Genomic DNA, 22257 nt, shown 5'->3' with positions numbered 1-22257 from the left:
TTAGGTGCTGAAGTGCTTTGTAGATATGTCCACTGGACTGGACTCCACAACTCTGCATTTTGATTGGTTGTGGTTTTCTGTAATGGTCTCTGTCTATTGCCAAGAGAAATTTCCTTGATGAAGGGTGAGGTCCATGCTTATATCTGAAGCAATCTATTTTAACTCCTAGAACATGTCTCTTTCTCAGTGGCCACCAGCTCCTAAGCCTGCCCACCCCTAGGTGCTTGCAGATGGGAGGAATGTTCCTCCTTCCAGTTTCAGATTTAATCTATTTTTTGGCAAAGCCAGAGGCAGAATTGTATCTGAGAATTTGGGCCTGTGGCCTTGAGCTAGACAGCAGGACCTCCCGTCTCCTGCCCCTCCGCCTAGTCTTTGGGGTCCTGGGCCTGGTGAGTTCTCCCTCTGCCCCACCCCCTGCTTCTCCTGCACCCCCACTAGCCAGGCAGAGCTGGGATGGCAATTTTACAGGGCTGTTATTACTTCATTGTTGCCCACATTGGGCCCCACAGCCACTCTGTGCGCCGGCCAGACCTTTCCAGAGAAACGGTTTCCTACGCCTTTACAACGTGAGAGGAAAAAAGGGGCCGTTGGATTTATGGAAACTATATAAAGTTTATGGAGTCTTGGCAGGCCTGAAGTAGGAATGCCTGCAGGAGGGGGGCACGTTTTGCAATGGAGACTGCCATGCGAGTGCATTGGGCCTCTGTCGAGACACCAGACAAAAATCCCTAAGTTCAGGGTGTGCCGTGTGAGCCAGGGCCAGGGAAACCGGCCCGGAGGCAGCGGCTGCTAGGGATGGTCTCAGGGTGACTTCAAGCACTCCCATAGCCTTCCTCGGCCTGGCGGTCCTCATTCTGTAGAGTGTGAACTTGCCCAGGGTTGTGCAGTGTGACGTGAAGTGGTTGTGCAGGGCAGTCTGGAGTTCCCTCAGACCCTTCTCCTGTGTATGGAGTGATGTGTCCCAGTTTTAAACACTGAAATTATGTCCTTCATATCGTCTTTCAGTTTGGAACTTGTCTGCTGTTTGTGACTGTGTCTGACTGTCCCCTGCTGGCCATCAGTCATCACCATACGCCTCTTGTAGAAGGTGATCTATGTGCAGGTTTGCCCACAGAGATTGTTGGGGACAGACGCAAAGCCACCTCAGGGTTGGTTCTAAATCAGGGCAGTGTTTGAATACACAGCCTTTGCCTTCGGGAGTCCCTCTGTGTCCCACTTCTCCTGTAGGACCTGCGAAGAGTACCTATGGAATACAATGTCACCTGTCCCCGTCCCTGTCACCCTGGGCTCTTCTAATCAGTTTTCCCTTTCATTTGTACCACGTGGTATCTTTGTTCCTCTCTCCTCCTTGTCTGAATTCTTGGAGTGCAGATTCTGTGAATGCTTAATTCTTCATTGCTGACAGGGCCTGGCATCGCTCCAGCGTCTAGTAATCCTTGTATAAATATCAGCTGGGAGTATGGATGGGTGAGTGGGTGGATGGGCAGGTAGATGGTTGAGTGGGTAAGTGGATGCCATGTTGGGCAGGTGAATAGGTGGGTAGTTATGTGGGTGGTAGACGGATAGACAGATGGAGGAATGGTAGGAGATAAGTGGTTGGTTGAATGGATGGATGAGAAGAAGAGGTTATGTGGTTGTGGATCAGTGGGTAGATGGGTAGGGCCTGTGTAGACCAACAGACACCCCTATTCACATTTGTACCCCCACATGCCGTTAAGCTGTGAGTTCTCTCTCAGCCTTCTTACTAAATGCTTTTCTGTTCCGGGACTAGACTTCACTCTCTCTGAGACCAGCTGGAGAAGCTAGCCTGGGCGTTTGAATGTGTGTGTAAATACTTTACAATCCCCATAAACTTGTTTAAAGACAGATGAGGGTGAAAGTATAAACTCGGGCAGCCTTTGGGGAGGGCAGTTTGGAAGTGGCTGTTAAAATTTTAAATGTGCCTACCACTAAGACCCAGCAGCCCCACTTTGAGCTGTCAAGGATGAGAAATGCATTCACGTGCTTGTGCACAAAGAGCTGTGTGCCGGGGTGCCGATGCAAGGCTGCACATTGGGGTGTCACTCCTGTTAGTGGCAGACTAAAAGTTGTCACAGCATCCATTGAGCAGGGGATGGTAGCCCAGGAAGTACCCTGGAAAACTTCAGCCACCAAAAAGATCAAGATAGATCTATGAACAGAGGTGGGCAATTCTCAACTGGAGCTTGAGCTGGGCCGCTCCAGCTTTCAGAAGTCTCTGGGATTCTGAGACTCAGTTATCTCAGCAAGTGCCTCCTTGTCCTAACTCTTAACTTCTGCCAACCGTTCCTTTCCCTCTCCAGGAAGCACAGCCTGCCAGGATCAGAGCTTTAAATCTCAAGCCTACTTGTCAGTGACCTTCTTTAGAAAAGGAGACGGATGAGAGGAAAGCAGTTATGTGCATAATTACTGTCTGCGGGCTCTTCAATTAAAAAGCATGAACAGCACAATATTAAAATCTGATTTATGGGTGCCACTATCTACCTAATAATGTGGCCAAGAGCCCAAAAGCACTGTAGTCATTATGGAAAAGTGAAGCCTTTTTCTCGGGCGGCAGACAAATTGGCTCTCAATTTCTCCTTGCTAAAGGAGTATGAAATGTTTTCTGCCATCTCGAGTGTGTTCTTCTACTGTGCTGAAATCCGGAACTTAGTAATCTGGGGGTAAATTAGTAGTTGTCTGGCTCAGCACCCCAGGAAAGTTTCACTGAGAGGCATGGCGGCTGGACACCAAGGTGGCAGCCACCATAGGCCACTGTGCATCAAGATATAGATTCTGGTGCTATGACCCTCAGAGGAACACCACCTAGGTCTTTAATGGGTCTGGGATGGCTAGGACCACAGAGCTCAGGAGGGAGGGGGAGGAAAGGAGGGGCATTTAGCCCTAGTTTATTCATCTATAAAGAATGTGTGTGTAAAACATGTGTGTTCGTGTGTGTGTGTGTGTGTGTGTGTGTGTGTGTGTGTGTGTATATGTATATATATATACATACATACACACAGGAGTGTGTAAAATGCATGTGTGTGGATAGGTATGTACCCATACAGATGTGCACATGTGGAGACCAGAGGTGGTCTGGTGTCTTCCTCTATTGCTCTCCACGCTGTGTGAGACATGGTCTCTCACTGAACTTGAGGCTTGCTGTACCATCTAGGCTGGCTGGCCAGGGGTCCCCCAGGACCCACCTTTTACCGATTCCCCAGACTGGGGTTGCAGAGATACATTGAGGCACCTAGCTTCTACATGGGCACTGAGGATTTGAACTCAGGTCTTCGTGCTTACAGAGCAAGCATTTTACCCACTGAGCCATCTCCCCAGGCCCCACTCACTGAATCTTTCTTTGTTTTTTTTGTTTTGTTTTTGGGTTTTGGTTTTTTTTTGTTTTTTGTTTTTTTGTTTTTTTGAGACAGGGTTTCTCTCTGTAGCTTTGATGCCTTTCCTGGAACTCACTCTGTAGCCCAGGCTGGCCTCGAACTCACAGAGATCCGCCTGCTTCTGCCTCCCGAGTACTGGGATTAAAGGTGTGCGCCACCACTGTCCGACTCGTGAATTTCTTAAAAGCCATTGTTGCTCTTACAGGTTATCCGGGAGAGATGGAACTGAACACACACTTTCCATCTCCAGGGGGCAGGCCTGAGGTGATTCCCAGCTCTGCTTCCTGTTGTCCATCCTTAGGACAGTTTCTCCCTAGCAACTGTTGTTGCTAAGGTGGGGGGGGGCGTTGTCAGGCCTACGGTTTAATAAACAACAGAACATAATTGATGGATGCCAGTCCTGCACAATGAGTGGTTCTTACTAAGAAGCACAGTGAGAGAGTGCCCTCCCCTTCCAGAAGGGATCCACGGTTTAGGGCCGGCCACTCACCATGGCTAGGCAGCAAGTGTCTGAGGAATCTTCTATTCTTAGCTCTAAAAGTAAAAGCTACAGCACTGGGCATGGGGACACATGCATGTAATCCCAGAACTACGGAGGCGGAGGCAGGAGGGTCCCGAGTTGGAAGCCATCCTTGACCTTATCTCAAAACACCTGGAAACTTGGGAGTGGACACCTCATCCTCAGCTTGCTGAGCAGAAGTGGGGATGGGAGAATGGCCTGAACCAGGAAGCTGGAAGGTGACAGGGAGTCTGGCCCTAAGCCTGGGAGACTATTTCTCCAACACCCCAGCACATCCCAGAGCTCCCATCCCGATCCCTAACCACTGGCTCCATCCCAGCCTGGGACCAAGCCAGAGGTGCTCTGGGATTAGAGATGCTCTCTACTATGTCTGGTTTTCCCTGGGTTCTGGGCATCCTAATTCCGGTCCTCATGCTTACCTGGCCAGGGCTTTACCCACTGAACCATCTCCCCATCGCAGGGCTCTGTACCCCTACCTCTAGGCAGCTGCCTAGCCTGTGTCTTTGTGTGTGATCATTTCACTTCCCGCTAGAGCCTATTCGTCTTACAGCCGGATGGTTGGACACTCACAGTCAGTGTGAATTCATTGGGTACTTAGAGGCTCAAGCTTGGGCTGGAAACCTGGGATCAGGTGCTGCATTATGGCCCTGGTGCCCCGCTTCTGTGAAGAGTTCTGCTCATGCTGGGGACCCTAGAGAGGACCCTGCAGGGGACAGTCTGCCATCTGCCTATGTGGACTCTCCCTGGGAAGGGAGGGCAAGATTTTGCCCATGTTTCTTCTGCGCCCTGGTTAATGGCCTTTCTTTGTTTTCAGTTGAGAGGGAAAATGTGCAGAAGAGGACTTTCACACGATGGATAAACCTGCACCTCGAAAAGGCAAGTGGGGGTCTGGGAGCTGGTGAGTGAAGCGTTCACCTTTGTTCACCTGCAACTACACTGATGTTCTGTTGGACGGCAGGGAGGAGACATGATTCCCCTTCCCCCACACCACTCTGCACATGAGTGTGTGTGCGTGCGTGCGCGCGTGCGTGTGTGTGTGTGTGTGTGTGTGTGTGTGTGACTGTGTGTGTGTGACTTTGTGTGCTGTCTAGTATGTATGTGTGTGGACATGGTTGTGTTACTGTATGTAAGAGTGTGGAAGTCAGGGGACAGCCTTGGGTGTCAGTCCTTACCTGCCGCCTTGTTGAGACAAGGTCTCTTGCTCACTGCTACACACACCAGGCTAGCCCATTCATGAGCTTCTGTGGATTTTCCCATTTCCACCTCCCATCTCGACCTAGGTGCACAGGGATTACAAACGCACACTACCACATCTGGGTTCTGAGTGTCGGAACTCTGTCCCCAGACTTCTATGGCAAGGGCTGTGTGCACTAAGCCGTCTCCCCAGCCTGTGGCTCTGTGCATTTGTGTCTTTGTGGGTGTCCTCTCACTGCTCTCCATGCTCAGCATGGGAAGCAGACACAGCTGCTCTGTGATTACCGGGGTAGCTGGGGAGGAGAATCCATGAGTGGACAGTGGAAGGTGTTCCATGTTAAACAATTCCAGTGCTTCCATGGACAGAAGACCATCTCTCTCCAGCTCAGACAAGACCCAGCTGTCCACTCTGGGGCTGTCAGCAGCCATCAGTAGTCATTTGAACTGACTTATGCAAGAGCTGTGAACACCCTTAGGCAAAGCCACTTTAACATTGCAGTTAAGAGCTGTCCTCTGTATCAGGCAGCCTGCTTCATGCCACACACTGCCAGGTCTCCTCGAATCCTCCCCTAGCCCAGAACAGACTGTGAGGATGAGGACATGGGCGCCCAGACGTCCCAAGGCTTTCCTGAGCTCTTCTACAGCTTCTCAGTGGTTCTTCTCTTTCCCCTTCCTTCTCACGTTCTTTGGCCGTGCAACTTGAGTTTTACATTGTGTCTGCAAGCTGCTGCTGCACACACAAGCTGCTGCTGCACACACAAGCTGCTGCTGCACACACAAGCTGCTGCTGCACACACAAGCTGCTGCTGCACACAGAAGCTGCCGCTGCACACACAAGCTGCACACATAAGCTGCACACACAAGCTGCTGCTGCACACACAAGCTGCACACATAAGCTGCACACACAAGCTGCTGCTGCACACACAAGCTGCTGCTGCACACATAAGCTGCACACACAAGCTGCTGCTGCACACACAAGCTGCTGCTGCACACACAAGCTGCACACATAAGCTGCACACACAAGCTGCTGCTGCACACACAAGCTGCTGCTGCACACAGAAGCTGCCGCTGCACACACAAGCTGCACACATAAGCTGCACACACAAGCTACACACACACACAAGCTGCCCACAGAAGCTGAACACACAAGCTGCTGCTGCACACACAAGCTGCTGCTGCACACACAAGCTGCTGCTGCATACACAAGCTGCACACATAAGCTGCACACACAAGCTGCTGCTGCACACACAAGCTGCACACATAAGCTGCACACACAAGCTGCTGCTGCACACACAAGCTGCTGCTGCACACACAAGCTGCTGCTGCACACATAAGCTGCACACACAAGCTGCTGCTGCACACACAAGCTGCTGCTGCACACACAAGCTGCTGCTGCACACACAAGCTGCACACATAAGCTGCACACACAAGCTGCTGCTGCACACACAAGCTGCTGCTGCATACACAAGCTGCACAGATAAGCTGCACACACAAGCTGCTGCTGCACACACAAGCTGTACACACAAACTGCACACATAAACTGCTGCTGCACACACAAGCTGCTGCTGCACACACAAGCTGCTGCTGTACACATGGCACCGAGGCAGCTGATGCAGTTCCAGGCAGGAGGAGCTGAGGAGGAGAGAAGAGGCAAGCAAGTGAACAACACTCAGAAAAGGGAGGGTCACCTGCAGAAATGCAAGCTCCCCGTGCATGTAAGGCTGGACCTGTGAGCCCTGGGAATATAATTGTCTCAAGTGTCCTGCGGCTGCAGGAACAAACACACTTTTTGACTTTTTTTTTTTTAAGCTGATATATGGAGCTGAGGATGGGGAGCAGTTGGTAGGGTGCTTACTCAGCATACACAAAGCCCTGGGTTTGATTCCTAGCACCACATAAGCCAGATGTGGTGATACACATCTGTAATCCCAGCAACTTGGGAGATGGAAGCAGGAAAATCAGAAGTTCAGGTTGTCTGTGGCCAGCCTGGGCTACATGAGACCATCTTGGGAAAAAACCAGATGATTTGATGCTTCTTGTATCAACACCACCTCTTCTTCCCTCTGGGCACTCTCTTGTTCTCCATCTACATTCCCCCACCAGTCTCCCCGTCTTTTGGAAGCTAGCTGTACCCCCACTGTAGGGAATCTCAAGCGTTTCTCTCCTCTTCAAAGGTAAGAGCACAACCATTGATGACCTGGAACAGTGGTTCTCGACCTGTAGGTCATGACCCCCAGGGGGTTGTTGAATGAATGACCCTTTCACAAGGGTCACATATCAGATATTTATATCATGATTCATAACATTAGCAAAAATTATACTTAGGAAGTAGCAATGAAAATAATTTATGGTCGGGGGTCATCACAACATGAAGACCTGTATTGGAGGGTCACAGCATTAGGGAGGCTGAGAACCACTGATCTGGAAGAAACCGGTGCAGTTATCAGAAAGCAGGAAACAGCGCTCCCAACTGAAGCAGTTCACTTTCACACTTGACTATGTCCTGAGCGGGCACATGTGTCCCACCCCTCCTTCAGCACGGGTGACATGGTGCTGTCACATCACCCACGAGCGTCTGGGCCGTGAGATGGAAAGTGACAAGGCTCACACTTGAAGCATGATAAATCCTTTGCTGGTTGTTTTGACGGTGGGCACATTTTTGGCATTGCTCATAAAGTGAAACATGACTGGGCTTTGGGGAGGACAGAAAAGGAAAGCCAGTCCCCAGATCTGAGCTTGGTGAGCTCCTAAATTAATGCCTGATGCATGTCAGCCTGGTTGAGAATTCTTAGCAGGGGACAGGGCAGAGCCAGAAAGTCTTTCTTTCTTTTTATAGTGAAAATAAATAAATACTGAAAAGAGTCAGAGAGTCAATGCCCCACACTTACCTGCCACCCAGTGTGAACCTCTTTGAGCATGCATTTGTCATGTCAAGGACATTCTCCTCGGCCAGACCTGCCCTTGTCCCTTTTGGTGGGGGCCGGGGTCGGGTAGGTAGCATGTAGCACCCATTCTGAAGATAAATCAGACAGCACCCGAAAGCGATGCGTAATAAGCAGGGAGAAATTAACGGCCCCATTTCCAGCCCCGGGACTTCTAAAAACAACCTTTCATGAGAAGGAAACCTAGGAAGTCCTTGGTGAATTGGGCTTAACTGCAATTTGAAGGCTGTCAGGAATATTTACAGAGTCTCTGGCTTCTGGAAAAATTCCTTAATTTACAGAAGGAGTTCGGTCATGCAGAAAACCCTGGGGAGGTGAGGGGTACTGTGGCTCCAGCCAGAGCAGACTCCTGAAGCCTGGGGAATGTTGGTCCAGGGGGTGTTTGGGCTGGAGTGGTTTCTGTCTAGCCCCCTGCGTCCAGTGGCGGACTCTGGCCAAGGTCGTCTTTGATGCAGCAGCCCTTCCAGGCACACCCGATGGAAATTAGCCTGGGGTCAGACTCTACCCCTGTCAGGCGGCTAACTGGAAATTTTGTTAGCCCATTCATCAGGGGTGTTTTGTTGGGGTCTTTTAAAAGGAAGTAGTCTGCCGGGCCAGGAATGTGACTGAGGCTGCAGGATTTGCAAAGAAAATACATTGCCTTTTGGTTCAGACTCACTGATGCCCTGGAGGCCACCCCCCCCCCCTTTTTTTTTTGTGCACCTGTAGGTAGCCTCATCCTATATTTTGGCTAACTGGGGCAGGGAACTGGGACTCATATAAAGGGTGAGGAAGTGCCACCTTCCTTAATAAGCAGTAAAACGCAGGCCCACCAAGGGGCCACGGAAGGAAGGAGGCATTCCCAGAGAAAGTGCTGACTGAACTAACATTGTGTTGAGATTTTCCATACCTGTGGGTGTGTGCTGGGAAGAGCTGCCACTGCCCTGGTTATGAAGGGGCACTGTATCCTGTTTCCCGTTGTCCCTGAGGGTACATGAAGCATCCATCCAGTCATTCCCTTAACCTGGACAAAAGGTAAGGGGGAATTCTGGCCAAGGCCGCAGGAGCTCAAGAATGCAGGCTTTGGATTCTCTGTTACATGAACCTCCATTGCATTCATTTCGACTATTGAAGGCCAGATACAGAAAACAGGATTTTACCAAATAGCTATTTGACGATCACCCAGCCTATTTGAGCCTCAGTTTCCCCAAATCTGAAGTGAAGGCTTGCACTAGGTAATTTCCCATGAGCCCTAACAGAATGTGTGTGCGTGTGTGTGTGTGTGTGTGTGTGTGTGTGTGTGTGTGTGTGTGAATGAGTGTGCTGATGCATGTGTATGGGTAGAAAATGGGTGTGTGTGGAGGCCAGATGTTAACCTTAAGTGTTGTTTCTGAGAAGCAACCCACCCTGTCTTTTTGAGACAGCGTCTCTTCCTGGGACTGGGCTCACTGATTCAGCAACGCTGGTTGGCCACCAAGCTTCAGGGGTCCCTCTGTGTCTCCCTCCCAGCGTCCGGATAACAGCTTTTTATGTGGGCACCGGGGGGTTGAACCCAGGTCTTCATGCTTGTGCAGTGGCAGGCACTTTGTCAACTGAGCTATCGTCACCCTGGACCTGAAATTCTTTTATGCTTTGGAAGCCTCCAAATGGGGATGTGCCATTTCTTTCTCTCCTTAAACGGAAGCCTGAATGTGACCCAGCCCTGGGGTCTGAGGTCTCGTGTGAGGTGGCCGCCAAAGCCAATTAATCAGTTCCCTGTTGCCGAATCCCTTACACAGCTCTCCTGCCGAGCTGCCCCACACCTGCTGGCCAGAGGTCCCTTCCAAGCCAATGGGCTTCTGGCTCCACAGATGATCCTTCTGCCTGCAAGTTTCTCTCTCTTTTTTTTAAAAAAAAAAAAGTATTTAACTTTATGTGCGTTGGTGTGAAGGTGATAGGTTCCCCCGGAACTGGAGTTACAGACAGCTGTGAGTGGCCATGTGGGTGCTGGGAATTGAACCCGGGCCCTGTGGAAGAGCAGCCACTGCTCTGAACCCCTGAGCCATCTCTCCAGCCCCACAAGTTTCTCCCTGGAGCAAGCACTGCATGGTGAAGTAGTTCTGTTGACCACCCAGGTCACTAATCGGCTGTTTCTCCTCCTGTCCTACAGTGTGACCCACCTCTAGAAGTTACGGACCTGTTCGTTGATATCCAAGATGGCAAAATCCTGATGGCTTTGCTGGAAGTCCTCTCCGGGCGAAATCTGGTATGTGGTGTATTGGGGAAAAAATGCAAAAGGAAGTACTTCCAAAGGCTGCGTTTTCATTTGGGCGTCAACTTTCCGTCACTGTGACAAAGCGCCCCAGTCAGCTATTTCAAGGAGGAAGGGTTTGTTGGGGCTCGTAGGTTCAGAAGTGGCTGTGGCCACTTTGCCGTGTTGCTTTGGGCCTGAGAAAAGACGGCACATCACAAGAATGTGTCGCAGGGAAGCTTCTTATCTCGGGGCAGCAAAAAGAAAGGGACCAGGGATCCCAATATCATCCTCAAGGGCACGGCTCTGAAGACCTAACTTCCTCCCACCAGGCCCCACCTCCTAAAGGTTCCATCACCAGCCGGTAGCCCCATAGCCTGGTGTGTATAGGCCAATAACACCTGAAGGCTCTAGGCAACCATGACGTCGGGTGTACATGCACGCACACATCCACACAGAGTGTAACTCAGTGTCAGGGAATGCTGAAGGGTGGCGTTCCTTTATAACGTGAGGTGGGGCACTGGTGAGGTGACTCAGTAGCAAAAAGCACTTCCTGCTCTTCCAGAGAACCTAAGTTCTGTTCCAAGCACCCACGTCGGACAGCTCCCGATGGTCTCTAACTCCAACTCCAGAGTGTCCCCATACTCCTCTCTGCCCTCCGAGGGCACCTGCGCACATATGCATAAATAAATTGAAAATAAATAAAGAGGGACGTGAGAGCTGGAGAGATGGCTCAGCAGTTAAGAGCACTGGCTGCTCTTGCAAGAGGACGCAGGTTCAAGTCTCAGCACCACATGGGAGCCTACAACCGTTCTAACTCCAGTTCAAGGGCATCTGACGCCCTTTTGTGGCCTCTGCAGACACTTCACACACACGGTACACATATACACATGCACTTATATACATAAAATAAAAATAAGTGAATCTTAAAGAAAATGAATGCTAAGAACATACATAACTGAGTGGTATCTGTTTTTCTTTTATTATTATTATTTTGTTACTGTGTATTTGTGCACACATGTTGGGGGTGTGTGCATGTAATAAGGTGTACATATAGAGATCAGAGGACAACTTAAGGAAGTCAGTTCTTGCCTTCCCTGTGGGTTCCTGGGATCGAACTCAGGTCACCAGGCTGGCGTGACAAGCACTTTTACTTACTGGTCCATATCTTTTTCAGTCTGTTGTTCGTTTTTTAAAGCAAACCTGTTTTAGTAGGTAAAGAAGTAAGTGAATGCCTGGTGTTTTCAGTGAGCCTGTGATGGTTAAGAATTGAAATTGAAGGATCGAGTTAGCTAAGCTTTGTGCTAACCAGAGTTACAGCTTAAAATTAGGGAAAACCTAATTTTAGGCTTTAGGCTGTTGGATGAGAATAGGTAGCCTCTCAGTGCTAGGAGCACCCACTAGTGTGGCCACCCAAAATGTTCCCAAGCATTGTCAGATGTGCTCCCCCCCAGGGTGGCAAATGATCCAGTCCGAGATGCCAATCATAGGGTCTGGGGAAGTGGCCCAGCAGTTAAGCGTGATTTTGGCTCTTGTGGACTGCTGGAGTTTGATTTGTAGCGTCCACATCAGGTGGCTCACCACCGCCTGTAGCTCCAGCCCTAGAGGATCCAAAGTCTCTCTGGCCTCCACTTCCCCCGGCATCTGCACCTATGGGCACATGCTCACATAAATAAAACTAAAGCCTTTTTTTTTTTTTTTTAAGGCCAGATGTATTTAAGTTGAGAAACTGGCTCAAGGTGTGCGTGTTTACTTGGGCTTCGGCAGTCCTTTATGCTGGATGCAGGTGCCGTGGCAGATGCAGCACCATACAGTCCGCTCTGGCTCTGGACCCAACTTGAAAAGCATGACTTCTCGCCCGGTGTGCTGGCACGCTCCTTTAGTCCCAGCACTCGGGAGGCAGAGGCAGGAGGATCTCTGTGAGATCAAGGCCAGCCTGGTCTACATGATGAATTCCAGGACAGCCAGGGCTACACAGAGAGACCCTGTCTCAAAACAGACAACACATGGCACGACGTCTCTTCTCAGACCCGTGGGGTTGAGGCCCTGTCTCACCCATTCACACTCACGACGTAGAAGATGCCAGTGAGTACACTCAGGGCAGACAGCTGTGCAAAGCTGGGTGAGGCAGTCTCAGCAGGTCTCAGTGGACAAGCTGCAGGGCCCCCCAAAGACTTCATAAGAAAGCGAATTCTGAGCCCTTGTTCTGTGTTCCCAAGAGGCAGGCTCCCACTTTGAAGCCGGGGCCCATGGCAACAACCTTCATGTCCTTGACCTTTGACCCCGCAGCTCAGCAAAAAAAAAAAAAAAAAGTCCTCCACTGCCTATTGGTAGAGCACAGTGGGTCCTTTCAGGTGGAACTGGCACGTGTGTTCTCTGGAGACGGGCTCACTGTGGCAGTCTGTGGAGAGCTCTGTGCACAACTCTGTGCAGAACTCACGCTGTCAGGATTGGAGCTGCAGCCTGCAGCTGGCTTTTGTGTGTGTATTCTCCCCATGTGAAAAAGTGCTTAGCCAGAAACCAGCCACATCTGCTGCTGCTGCTGCTGCTGGGGAGGCTGAGGCGATGAGGAAGACAGCAAGCTCGCTTCCCTAACCAAAGAGTCACGCGCGCTGTGAGAGCATGTTACTGCAGGTCCCTAGAGGAGGGAGGCTGCTGGCTGGAGAGAAAAGTAGACACATTTGTCCCATGTCGAGATTCCCTGTTCCCCATCTCCAGTGAGTCAGGTCCCAGGATCCCAGTGTCACCGTGGCATTTGGATAGTGTTTTCAACACCATCCCTAACCTTCTCCAAAAGGAAATGATGAAGGACAGGCGCCCACTGTGGTCCTGGGGCGCTACCGCGCCTGCACCTGCTTAGCGGTATCTTCTCTTGTTTTTCAGCTGCATGAATACAAATCCTCATCACATCGTATTTTTCGGTTGAACAACATAGCAAAAGCACTTAAGTTTCTGGAAGATAGCAATGTAAGTATTTGAAGGCCGCCTCGATAACACAAGCTTGCCCCGGGGAGAAAGGGCAGAATTTTGAAGTTTGGTGTGGTCATGAGGGAAGTGTAGGAAGTTTTAATAGCGGAAATAGCCAACCCCTCCCAAGCTTGGGGTGAAGGAAAGTCACTTGGAGAAGCTACATTTTGGGATGTGGTTCCAATGTCCTGCCCACCCTGTTTGTGCCTGTGGGTAGGCAGTCTGAGAGGGGGACAGCAGCCGGTGGGTTCCCAGAGCTGTGGGATTCATTGCTAGAATGTAGCTTTCTCTTGGCACTTGAGGACCTGGCAGTCAGTGTGGCAGAGGGAATGATAGCAGCCTGGCTGTCGTGAGGATTTCTGGATCTGCATTTGGAACTGTTTCATGTCCTTCACAGGTGAGAAGGGGAGGTCCAGGGGTGACCTCCCCAAAGCCTCCTTTCACTAGGTTTGTTTCTGGATCAATCTGAGTAAAAACAGTCTTCAGCTTGTCTCACCCGTTGGCACAGAGTAAACATTACCCCAAGGTGCAGATCCTTCTAGGTTCTGTGTGTCAGACAGGCAGGTGTGCACTATCTCAGCAGACAGGGAACCAGGTGGAGGATGTCCAGTAGCTCATGAAGGGACCCAGAGACTCGAGGATGGAGCCTGGGAAGAGCCGGGTACCTAGATCATCTCAGAACCCTGCTGAAGGACGGGAGCAGGCGTGACCCTGCTTTTCTGACTGCTGCTCTCCTCCAGCCTGGGGAAGGTGTTCACCACTGCAGAATGATGTGATGTCAAGCCTGGGGCTGAGCCACAGCCCCGGATACAAGTGGAGTGGGAAGCACAGTTACCACCACAGAGGAGGGGGGATCTGTCTCCCAGTCACCACACAGTAGAGAAAGTCCTGGACGCCAAAGGTTCAGAAGATGGTGACCATAAAACACCCCAGTGCACCTTTGATATCTGAGCCTTTAAAGGTGGAAACAGACCAGGAATTTATCAGCTGAGGGATGGATCAGCACTCCTGTGGCATATTACTTGGTTGTGAAAAATAATTTGGTGCTAGGTGTGTTATAGCATAGGACCTCAAGTACAGTGTGCTGGGTGACAGAAGCCAGGCCGACATGAAGAGTGCTTCTTACATGGTCCCATTCACGTGAAATTCCTATGGTGGAGAAGTAGACTGATTAGTGGTGGCTTAGGCCTAGGGGGAGGTAGAGGGATGCAGGATGATGACTCATGGGTCCTGGGCCACTCTTAGAAATGGTAAATGTGGCGCCGGGCGTGGTGGCGCACGCCTTTAATCCCAGCACTTGGGAGGCAGAGGCAGGCGGATCTCTGTGAGTTCGAGGCCAGCCTGGGCTACCAAGTGAGCTCCAGGAAAGGCGCAAAGCTACACAGAGAAACCCTGTCTCGAAAAAAACCAAAAAAAAAAAAAAAAAAGAAATGGTAAATGTGGTCCACAGTCTGCTGCAGTGGTGTTCACACAAGTCTGCAAATATACCAAACCCATTGAATCAAATGCTCTAAATGGGAGGCTTGAAAATGTCGGCCTCATCTCAGTGAAGTCTTTTAAAATACAAGCCCTTCACAGATTCACTTAAGGGCTGCTCCCTCTGTGGGCTCAGGAACGCTGTCAGCCTCTACTTGAGCGAGGATCAGCCTTGACTTAGTGCGACTAGGCTTCAGTTTCCAATCCTGGCCTCCCCACTCACTTCTAGGGACTGTGGGAAAATCTTATACCTCTCTAAATAGAAGGATCAGAAACAGAACTCAGAGAGCTGTTGAGGTGGTGGTGTGCCCACACCCGCCAAGTGCGGTGTGGCCGTTCTCTGCCACTTCCCTGGCTTGACTGACTTGTGATGACACTCGCCTGTGTTCCATCCATTTTCTTTCCTGAAGCAGTGTCCCCTCTGAATTCCAAAGGAGCCCTTATTTGGGAGAGGAGATGGGTGGGGCCTTCACACACCTGCCTCGGTTACTCCTCCTCCTTCTGCCTTAGTCGACTGTGAGATGGTCTCCCACTGTTAATGCCCACATGGGTGGGTCTGGTCACAGTTACCCAGGCATGTCATAGGCTTCCATCTGAGTGTCTTTGTGGACCCGGGCTATACCTAGCATTAGGGAGAATCAGTTAATAAGATGCACATGAGCCTTGGAGATGGTTGGGGTCCAGAGGAAAGAGCGTTCATGCAGGCAACATGCTGTTTGGCACTCCAAGGCACAAAGAGGAGCCTCAGCCCCACAAAGATGAGGATATGTGGCCTGAGGAGTCTTCACGTGAGGGTGTTCCTGCCATAGAGGAACGTGGTGCCATGGGAAAGCGTGGCAGAGGCTGAGAAGGCCTGCCTTCTGTACTCCCTGTGTGAGCCTTTTCCAAGCTGTCTGCTCTAGCACAGGACCATGGACCATTGACCCCACTTTCCCTTTTATTTATTTATTTTATAGCAACATTTAGAAACATCTCAGCGTGGATGGATGGTAGCACAGTGCCTCATTTTGCTTCGTTTCCCAGGCAGGGGGATGATGACCTAGGAGGAAGGTGATGATGGAGAGGACAAGATAACCTCCCTGAAGCATGCTGCATCCCATTCCCAGAATGCACAAAATTAATTACTTAGGGAGCCTTGCTTGTCCCACTTTGCGCCACTGGATTTGTGTCTGGATTCCAAGAAGGGCAGGCCTCAGTGGTTTTGTTGGGTCCTTGGTGGCAGTGCCCACAGTTCTGGGGTCCTTGGACCAGCCAGTGTGCACTCGTCCTTCCTGTCAACTGTGGGTTACAGAGAGCCTCCCCCTGGGACCATCTCGGACCTCCAGTTAAGTTACTCGGGCCAAGCCTTGGCTTTGTCACCTTTGAAATGGGGACACTGAGAGCATTAAAGGAACTACCTTGGGAAGCCATTGTCGTGAAAGCTCCCAAGTCACCTCTCTAAACCTGTCCGCTCAGAGGAGAGAAAGGGTGGTCCCCTAACCCAGTGATCTCACTGTGTGCAGTGAGGCAGAACAAGCTGAGTTAGGGGGAAGAGGAGGGGACAGGGTCCCTGGAGAGCTGCAGTGTGGTGATTTTATTGTCCGTCCATCACCATGGATGGAAGAAGGGGGACGGCACACTGAAGATGAGGATGACAGTCCCTTTAAGTATTTGCAGTTCACTGGACTGGAATGTTCTCTATCTCTGCAAACCAGAGGATATTTCCAGGAAGGACTTGGAGAGCAGACAGGAGCGTCCCAACAAGTGATTGCTTATGTGGGGTAAATGATGGTGGAGGAACATGGCCCGAATATTGGCTCCGAGTTTGATGGGCCGTGTTCCTCTCAGTATTGACAACTTCCTTCCTGGCCTCCGGTCTGCCGGCGATGAGCCCGTGTTGTCTCAATTACCTTCTTGGCAGCGGCTGTGAACGGCCCGTCAACCAGGGAGCTGGGCAGTCAGTCTCAATTAGGCTGCCCCAGGCCTAACCGATGTTGTCAGAGCCCCCAATAAACCGATAAGATCAGAGACCCGAGCCAAGGCAGTTTAAAGACCGGTGATGGAGAGGGAGAGTGGAGAGAAAAACTGCTGTATGACAACCTCCCTAAGTTTTTCCTCCCCTACGTGTCCCGGCATGGAGTTTGCAGTGTGGCTTTTAAAAGGTTGCTCTGATTAGCTCACTCCATCCCCCTTGCCGCTGAAGACAGCTGTGTCCATTTGTGAAGGGTTGCTCAACAGGGAGAGGAAACGGAGGAGGAGGAGGAGAGTCCTGGATGGCCTGCACGGCCTCGCTCATGCTGCTCGCTCTGGGGCCCTTTCCAGAGAGGTTGGCAGAAGGCTGGACCTCGGCTCAGATGCTGTGTGCAGAATGAGATGGTGGCTGTAGGCACTGGCCCTCCATCCTGAGCCCACACAGGAGACCCTGTGTGTGTTCAAATGCAGAATGGGCTTGGCAGGGTGGCTTGGTGGGTCAAGCCCTTGCTGCTTAAGACGACCTGAGTTTTGATACTTGGTAGCTAAAACTTGCATAAAAAATAAGTGAGCAAATAAAATTTTTTAGAAAAAGGTGGAGCCTGGTAGAGGAAGACAGGACATCAACCTCTAGCCTCCACAGGCACAGGTGTGAAATGCAGACTGTGGGTATTGGGGAAATGCACCTCCCCAACTAGATACTGGGGTGCTGCAGGTTCAGGGGCTGCAAGTAGCCTTTAGGGGTTCACCAGGGACGTCTTTGTGTGGTCAGACACAGGTGAAATAAGCGAGTCACCTCTGGGCAGTTTCTCAGGCTGGCATGTTACAGCCAGCTGTAGAGCGTTCTGTACAGATGCAGAGTCCCCTGCTGTGGTGGGCTCGCTGCTTCTGTGCTTCTGACGGCTGGTGTTGGTGCTCTGAGGTGGTCAAGGGTGTGCCACATCAAGGGGTTTGATGGCATTCATGTGGCATGCAGCCATCCTGGGCCCGCCCTTTTTGGAAGAGAATGGTGGAAACTTTGAATGCCCTCCTGACACACAGTAGTAAGAGAAGTGCCTACATGATGGACTTGTGGTTGGGGTAAACTGAGTCAGTACTCATAAGCACTTGTAAGGCTTTAGGGCGGTGTCCACACATAGTAAGCACTATATATGTTTTTTTTATCAAATACAGTTTTACACATTGGGTGTCCCCCAAGAGGTGGTCTTTGACAGTGACAAATGGCACCAGGCAGTCAGCAGCATCAGGCTTTGGATGGCAGTGGAGGTGGTAGATTGGACTCCTTGGAGTTTTGTGCTCATCAATCGCTTCCTTCCAGGTCAAGCTGGTTAGCATCGATGCAGCAGAAATAGCGGATGGCAACCCCTCACTGGTTCTCGGGCTGATATGGAACATCATTCTCTTCTTCCAGGTAAGCCCGCTGCTCTCTGGCCCACAGTCGTCACATTGAACGTCGCTCTAACCACAGAGCAGCGTGCGCACAGCAAGGGACGCCATGAGACTTAGTTCCCATGGAGTCTCCATTTTCTGAATGAGAACCACGAAGTGAAGACTGGGGCTCGTGGTTTAGTGAAAAAGGCGAGCCACGAGGGGAAGGTTTAGAGGGGCTTTGGGGCCGGTGTGGCCCAGAAGTACTTACACCAGCACTGTATGGAGCTGTGGATCCCTTCCTGTGTAAGCCTTGAACTTGAGCCTCTGTCCCCACATCGGCGAATGCAACCGTGGTCACAAAATTCGCTGCGTATGAGAGTTTTGCCCACTGGACCGACTTCACACAGGACCCAGTCACTCTGTGACCTGGCTTCCTGAGAGATGCTGGGGACATCAGGAAATGTGTTAAATGCCTTAAATAGAGTCCAGAGCTTCCTTCACTTGTACATTAGATATCTGTTGAGTTTCTTCAGTATCGCAGATGCTAGAGAGACAGGGCTCTGTCTTCTTGGGGGAATCCCAAAGATACGTGGATTCCATATTGCTCTACAGTGGAGGTCACAACTGAGGTGTGAGCAGGGCTTTGTAAGAGCTCTAAGCAGGGACAACTACCACAAATGGGTGACCAGAATGAGGAAAACATACCCAAGGAAGTGACCAGAGCAGGGGTTTGAAGTGTGAACAGGAGTGTGCTCTGAGCAATGCTTCTCAGATGTACTATGCATATGAATTGCATGGGCATGGTGCTGAGATGCAGTCTAAATCTGTGGGGCAGGCCTGAGCTTCTCCATTCCTCACATGGACGCTGTGGTAACAGTTCAATGCTGGAGGAAAGGGACAGCCAGCCAGCAGGCCCAGAGTGAACAGGGACAGTGAAGCCTGAAGGAGCATGATGCATTCTGGGAGTGCCAGGTTATAGCGGAACAGAACAGACAGAGTCTGGTCAGGACGAGTGTGTGTGACTGGTGAGAGCTGCAGGGATCTCGGGAGAAGCTTCTCATATACTGAGAACCAGGTCTACACCAACCTAGACTCTCCACCCAGGGTCTCATGGATGCAGGTCAGAGGGACCATCTGGCCAGGAGTCCCTTGTGGGTCACTGGGTCTGATTTGCCCTTTTCTCTCTAGATAAAGGAGCTCACGGGCAACCTCAGCAGGAGTTCCCCATCTTCCAGCTTGTCACCTGGCTCGGGGGGCACAGACTCCGACTCCTCCTACCCACCCACCCCGACCACAGAGAGGAGTGTGGCGATATCAGTGAAAGACCAGAGGAAGGCCATCAAGACCCTGCTGGCGTGGGTGCAGAGGAAAACAAGGAAGTAAGCTGCAGTCTTCCCCCCTCCCCAACCTGTCCCCTGCCTTAGGCCCACTGCTGTCCACCATGGGCGTACCACACCCCACAAGACTGTTTCCATGTTTACACATGGACCCTGGTGGGGGCGGGGTAAGGCAGATCAAATTCTGTCTGCTAAGGTGCTAGGTGTCCATGGGCCCTGTGCTTTATATAAACCATCAGAACAGGGCTGTGATGTCCTATTCCAGTTCGTGTGTGGTGTGTGCATGTGAGTGTGTGGGGCACGCCCACACATGCACACACAGAGGCCAGAGCAAGCATCAGGTGTCTTCCTCTACAGCTCTCCATTTTATTCTCCTAAGACAAAGTCTCACACTAAATCAGAGGCGTACCATTTCTGCTAGGCTTGGCCAGCAAGCTCTTGGCACCTTCCTGTCTCTGCTCCCCAGGGATAGGCTTACATGCATGGACAGCTATGCCTGGATTGTTGTGTGGGTGCTGGGGATTCAAACTCAGGTGCCCAGGTTTGTGCAGTAAGCACTCTTACCATTTCATAGGCCCCGTTAAAGCAGCCTTCCATCAGTCCCTTTACTGGTGAACTTTGGGACATGGTCAGAGGTGCCAGGCTAGTGTAGATGAAGCCACACCCACTCGGGAACATCCCAGCTCTTCTGTGGACACCCTAGGGGGTAGTTGCTGGTGTTTCACTTACTTGTCCAAGCTTCCCCCTGGTACGTGGTGACATCATTCACTGCCTTCCAAGACAGTCATGACAGAATTTGGGAGAGCAGCTTGGGCCTCTCCTAACATCCACTTAATACATTTCTGCACACCTCCCAGGGGCTGGAAAGAGGCTAGACCTTTGGGGGATTGGTGGAGGGAGTTGAGTGTGAATGATTAGTAGATTACTGTGAAAAACCAAGAAATGTTTAAAAATAAATCAAACCAGAGAGTTCATTGCCAGGGGCCATGCGAGTGGGAAAGAGAGATGGCATCTGGGGGATGGGAGCGTTCTCTCTGTGGCCCCATTTGGGTACCCATGCGTCCCTGCACTTGGGCAAGTGCATGTGGCCCCTGGTGGCTTTGGCTTGGTTTACAGCCTTCCTAAAAATTGTCTAGATGTGACTGTTGGGGTCTCTGGCTTTGAGAATGTACTCTGATCAGGTCCCATGGGCCGAGGCTTGCAAGAGCTCTGCCTAGAGAGTTTGTAACCTGTTGGGAGTCTCCAGTTGTTTCTACATTGGAAGGTCTTAGATTTTTGTTAGTTCCATGAGCAGAATAAGACATGAAAGGATGGACTCTAAAGAGAACCCACACCTGGCATGATTCTCTTTGCCCCTCACTTTGAACGTTATGGTTTTAGGGCTGGGGGGACGGGTCAGTGGTTAAAACACTTGTTGGGTAGGCATGAGGACCAAAGTTCATATTTCCAGTGCCCACGGGCTTGGCAGCCCGTCTTTAATACCAGAGCTCAGAAGGCTGAGACAGAGGGATCCCCAGGGCAAGCCGGCTTAGCCAGAATAGCCATGTCAGTCTGCTCTGGGTTCAAGTAAGAGGCCTTGCCTCAGTGAATACAACAGAGAACAATTAAGAAAGACTCTCAGCCGGGCGGTGGTGGTGCACGCCTTTAATCCCAGCACTTGGGAGGCAGAGCCAGGTGGATCTCTGTGAGTTCAAGGCCAGCCTGGACTACCAAGTGAGTTCCAGGAAAGGCTACACAGAGAAACCCTGTCTCGAAAAACCAAAAGAAAGAAAGAAAGAAAGGAAGGAAGGAAGGAAGGAAGGAAGGAAGGAAGGAAGGAAGGAAGGAAGAAAGAAAGAAAGAAAGAAAGAAAGAAAGAAAGAAAGAAAGAAAGAAAGAAAGAAAGAAAGAAAGACTCTCTGATGTTGGTCTCCAGCTTCCACACATATGCACCTCCCCCCACCCCGCATGCAAACACACACACACACACACACACACACACACACATGCCTACCACGCATACATACACGTGTGGGGAAAAAAGTTGTGATTTTACATGTATCCATGATGCTGGTGGCTGACACTGACTGTGTGGCTTCTGTACTCTGCTTCACACACTGAGTTCACCTTTAGACGAGACCATTCCTGTGGGAACGTCACCCTTCCCCATTACAGCATCCCACCCTAACTTAAGTGCTAGAGGCTCAGAAAGGGTGTGTGCCTGGCCAAGGCCACAGAGCCAGAAGCACAGAGGGGCAGCTGGGATAGGAACTTGGATCTTTCTGGCTCTGCCTGTAACAGGGCACTTCCCCACATGTCCCTTTCTCATCATCATCTGTGATGTGTGAAGTGTAAAAATCTCTCCTTTATGTATTTAGAAACATAGGAACCAAGGGTCTTATTGACCTTTTGGATAATGTATACCTCCTGCTTCATTTGGAAAATTCTCAGGGTGGTCCTCCTGGTGGTCAGGGCTGGGGTGTCTTCACAGAGTGAGATGAACCTCACCCAGCCCCCTCCGGCCAGCGAGGATACTGTGTGCAGACCTCCTCTTCCAGTTCCTTTACTAACCTGGGTTGTTGCTGTCCCTGCTCCTTTCTGTCAGGTATGGCGTGGCAGTCCAGGACTTTGCAGGCAGCTGGAGGAGTGGGCTGGCTTTCCTGGCTGTCATCAAAGCCATTGACCCCAGCCTGGTGGACATGAAGCAGGCTCTGGAAGATTCCACCCGGGAGAATCTAGAGAGGGCCTTCAGGATTGCACACGATATCCTGCACATCCCCAGGCTCCTGGAGCCGGAAGGTACAGTGACCCTCTCTGTCCTTTTATTATTATTGTTATTACAAATATACCATCTGCTCTTCCAGGTAGAAAACTCAGAAAATAAAAATAAAAGCTTAATGAAGAAAAAAAATTATTTCCT

The 22257-nt window shown here is 50.8% G+C and overlaps 1 protein-coding gene across 14 annotated transcripts in view; it reads left to right on the top strand.

The window, feature by feature from the left end:
• Clmn (calmin) overlaps nt 1-22257 on the top strand; it is a 103768-nt gene that overhangs the window by 58270 nt on the left and 23241 nt on the right. For all 14 annotated transcript variants that reach the window (XR_013044477.1, XR_013044478.1, XR_006063599.2 and 11 more), the window contains exons 2-7: nt 4727-4788; nt 10177-10272; nt 13141-13224; nt 17969-18061; nt 19210-19400; nt 21943-22136. Coding sequence is in view for 8 of the 14 variants with exons in the window: in XM_076551317.1 (XP_076407432.1) it covers nt 4727-4788; nt 10177-10272; nt 13141-13224; nt 17969-18061; nt 19210-19400; nt 21943-22136 (720 nt within the window). In the remaining 6 variants the exon portion in view is untranslated. The remainder of the gene's footprint in view (nt 1-4726; nt 4789-10176; nt 10273-13140; nt 13225-17968; nt 18062-19209; nt 19401-21942; nt 22137-22257) is intronic.

The sequence above is a fragment of the Peromyscus maniculatus genome, chromosome 14 (genome assembly GCF_049852395.1).
Source record: "Peromyscus maniculatus bairdii isolate BWxNUB_F1_BW_parent chromosome 14, HU_Pman_BW_mat_3.1, whole genome shotgun sequence".
NCBI classification, from domain to species: Eukaryota; Metazoa; Chordata; class Mammalia; order Rodentia; family Cricetidae; genus Peromyscus; species Peromyscus maniculatus.
This window is presented reverse-complemented; position numbering and strand designations above follow the sequence as displayed.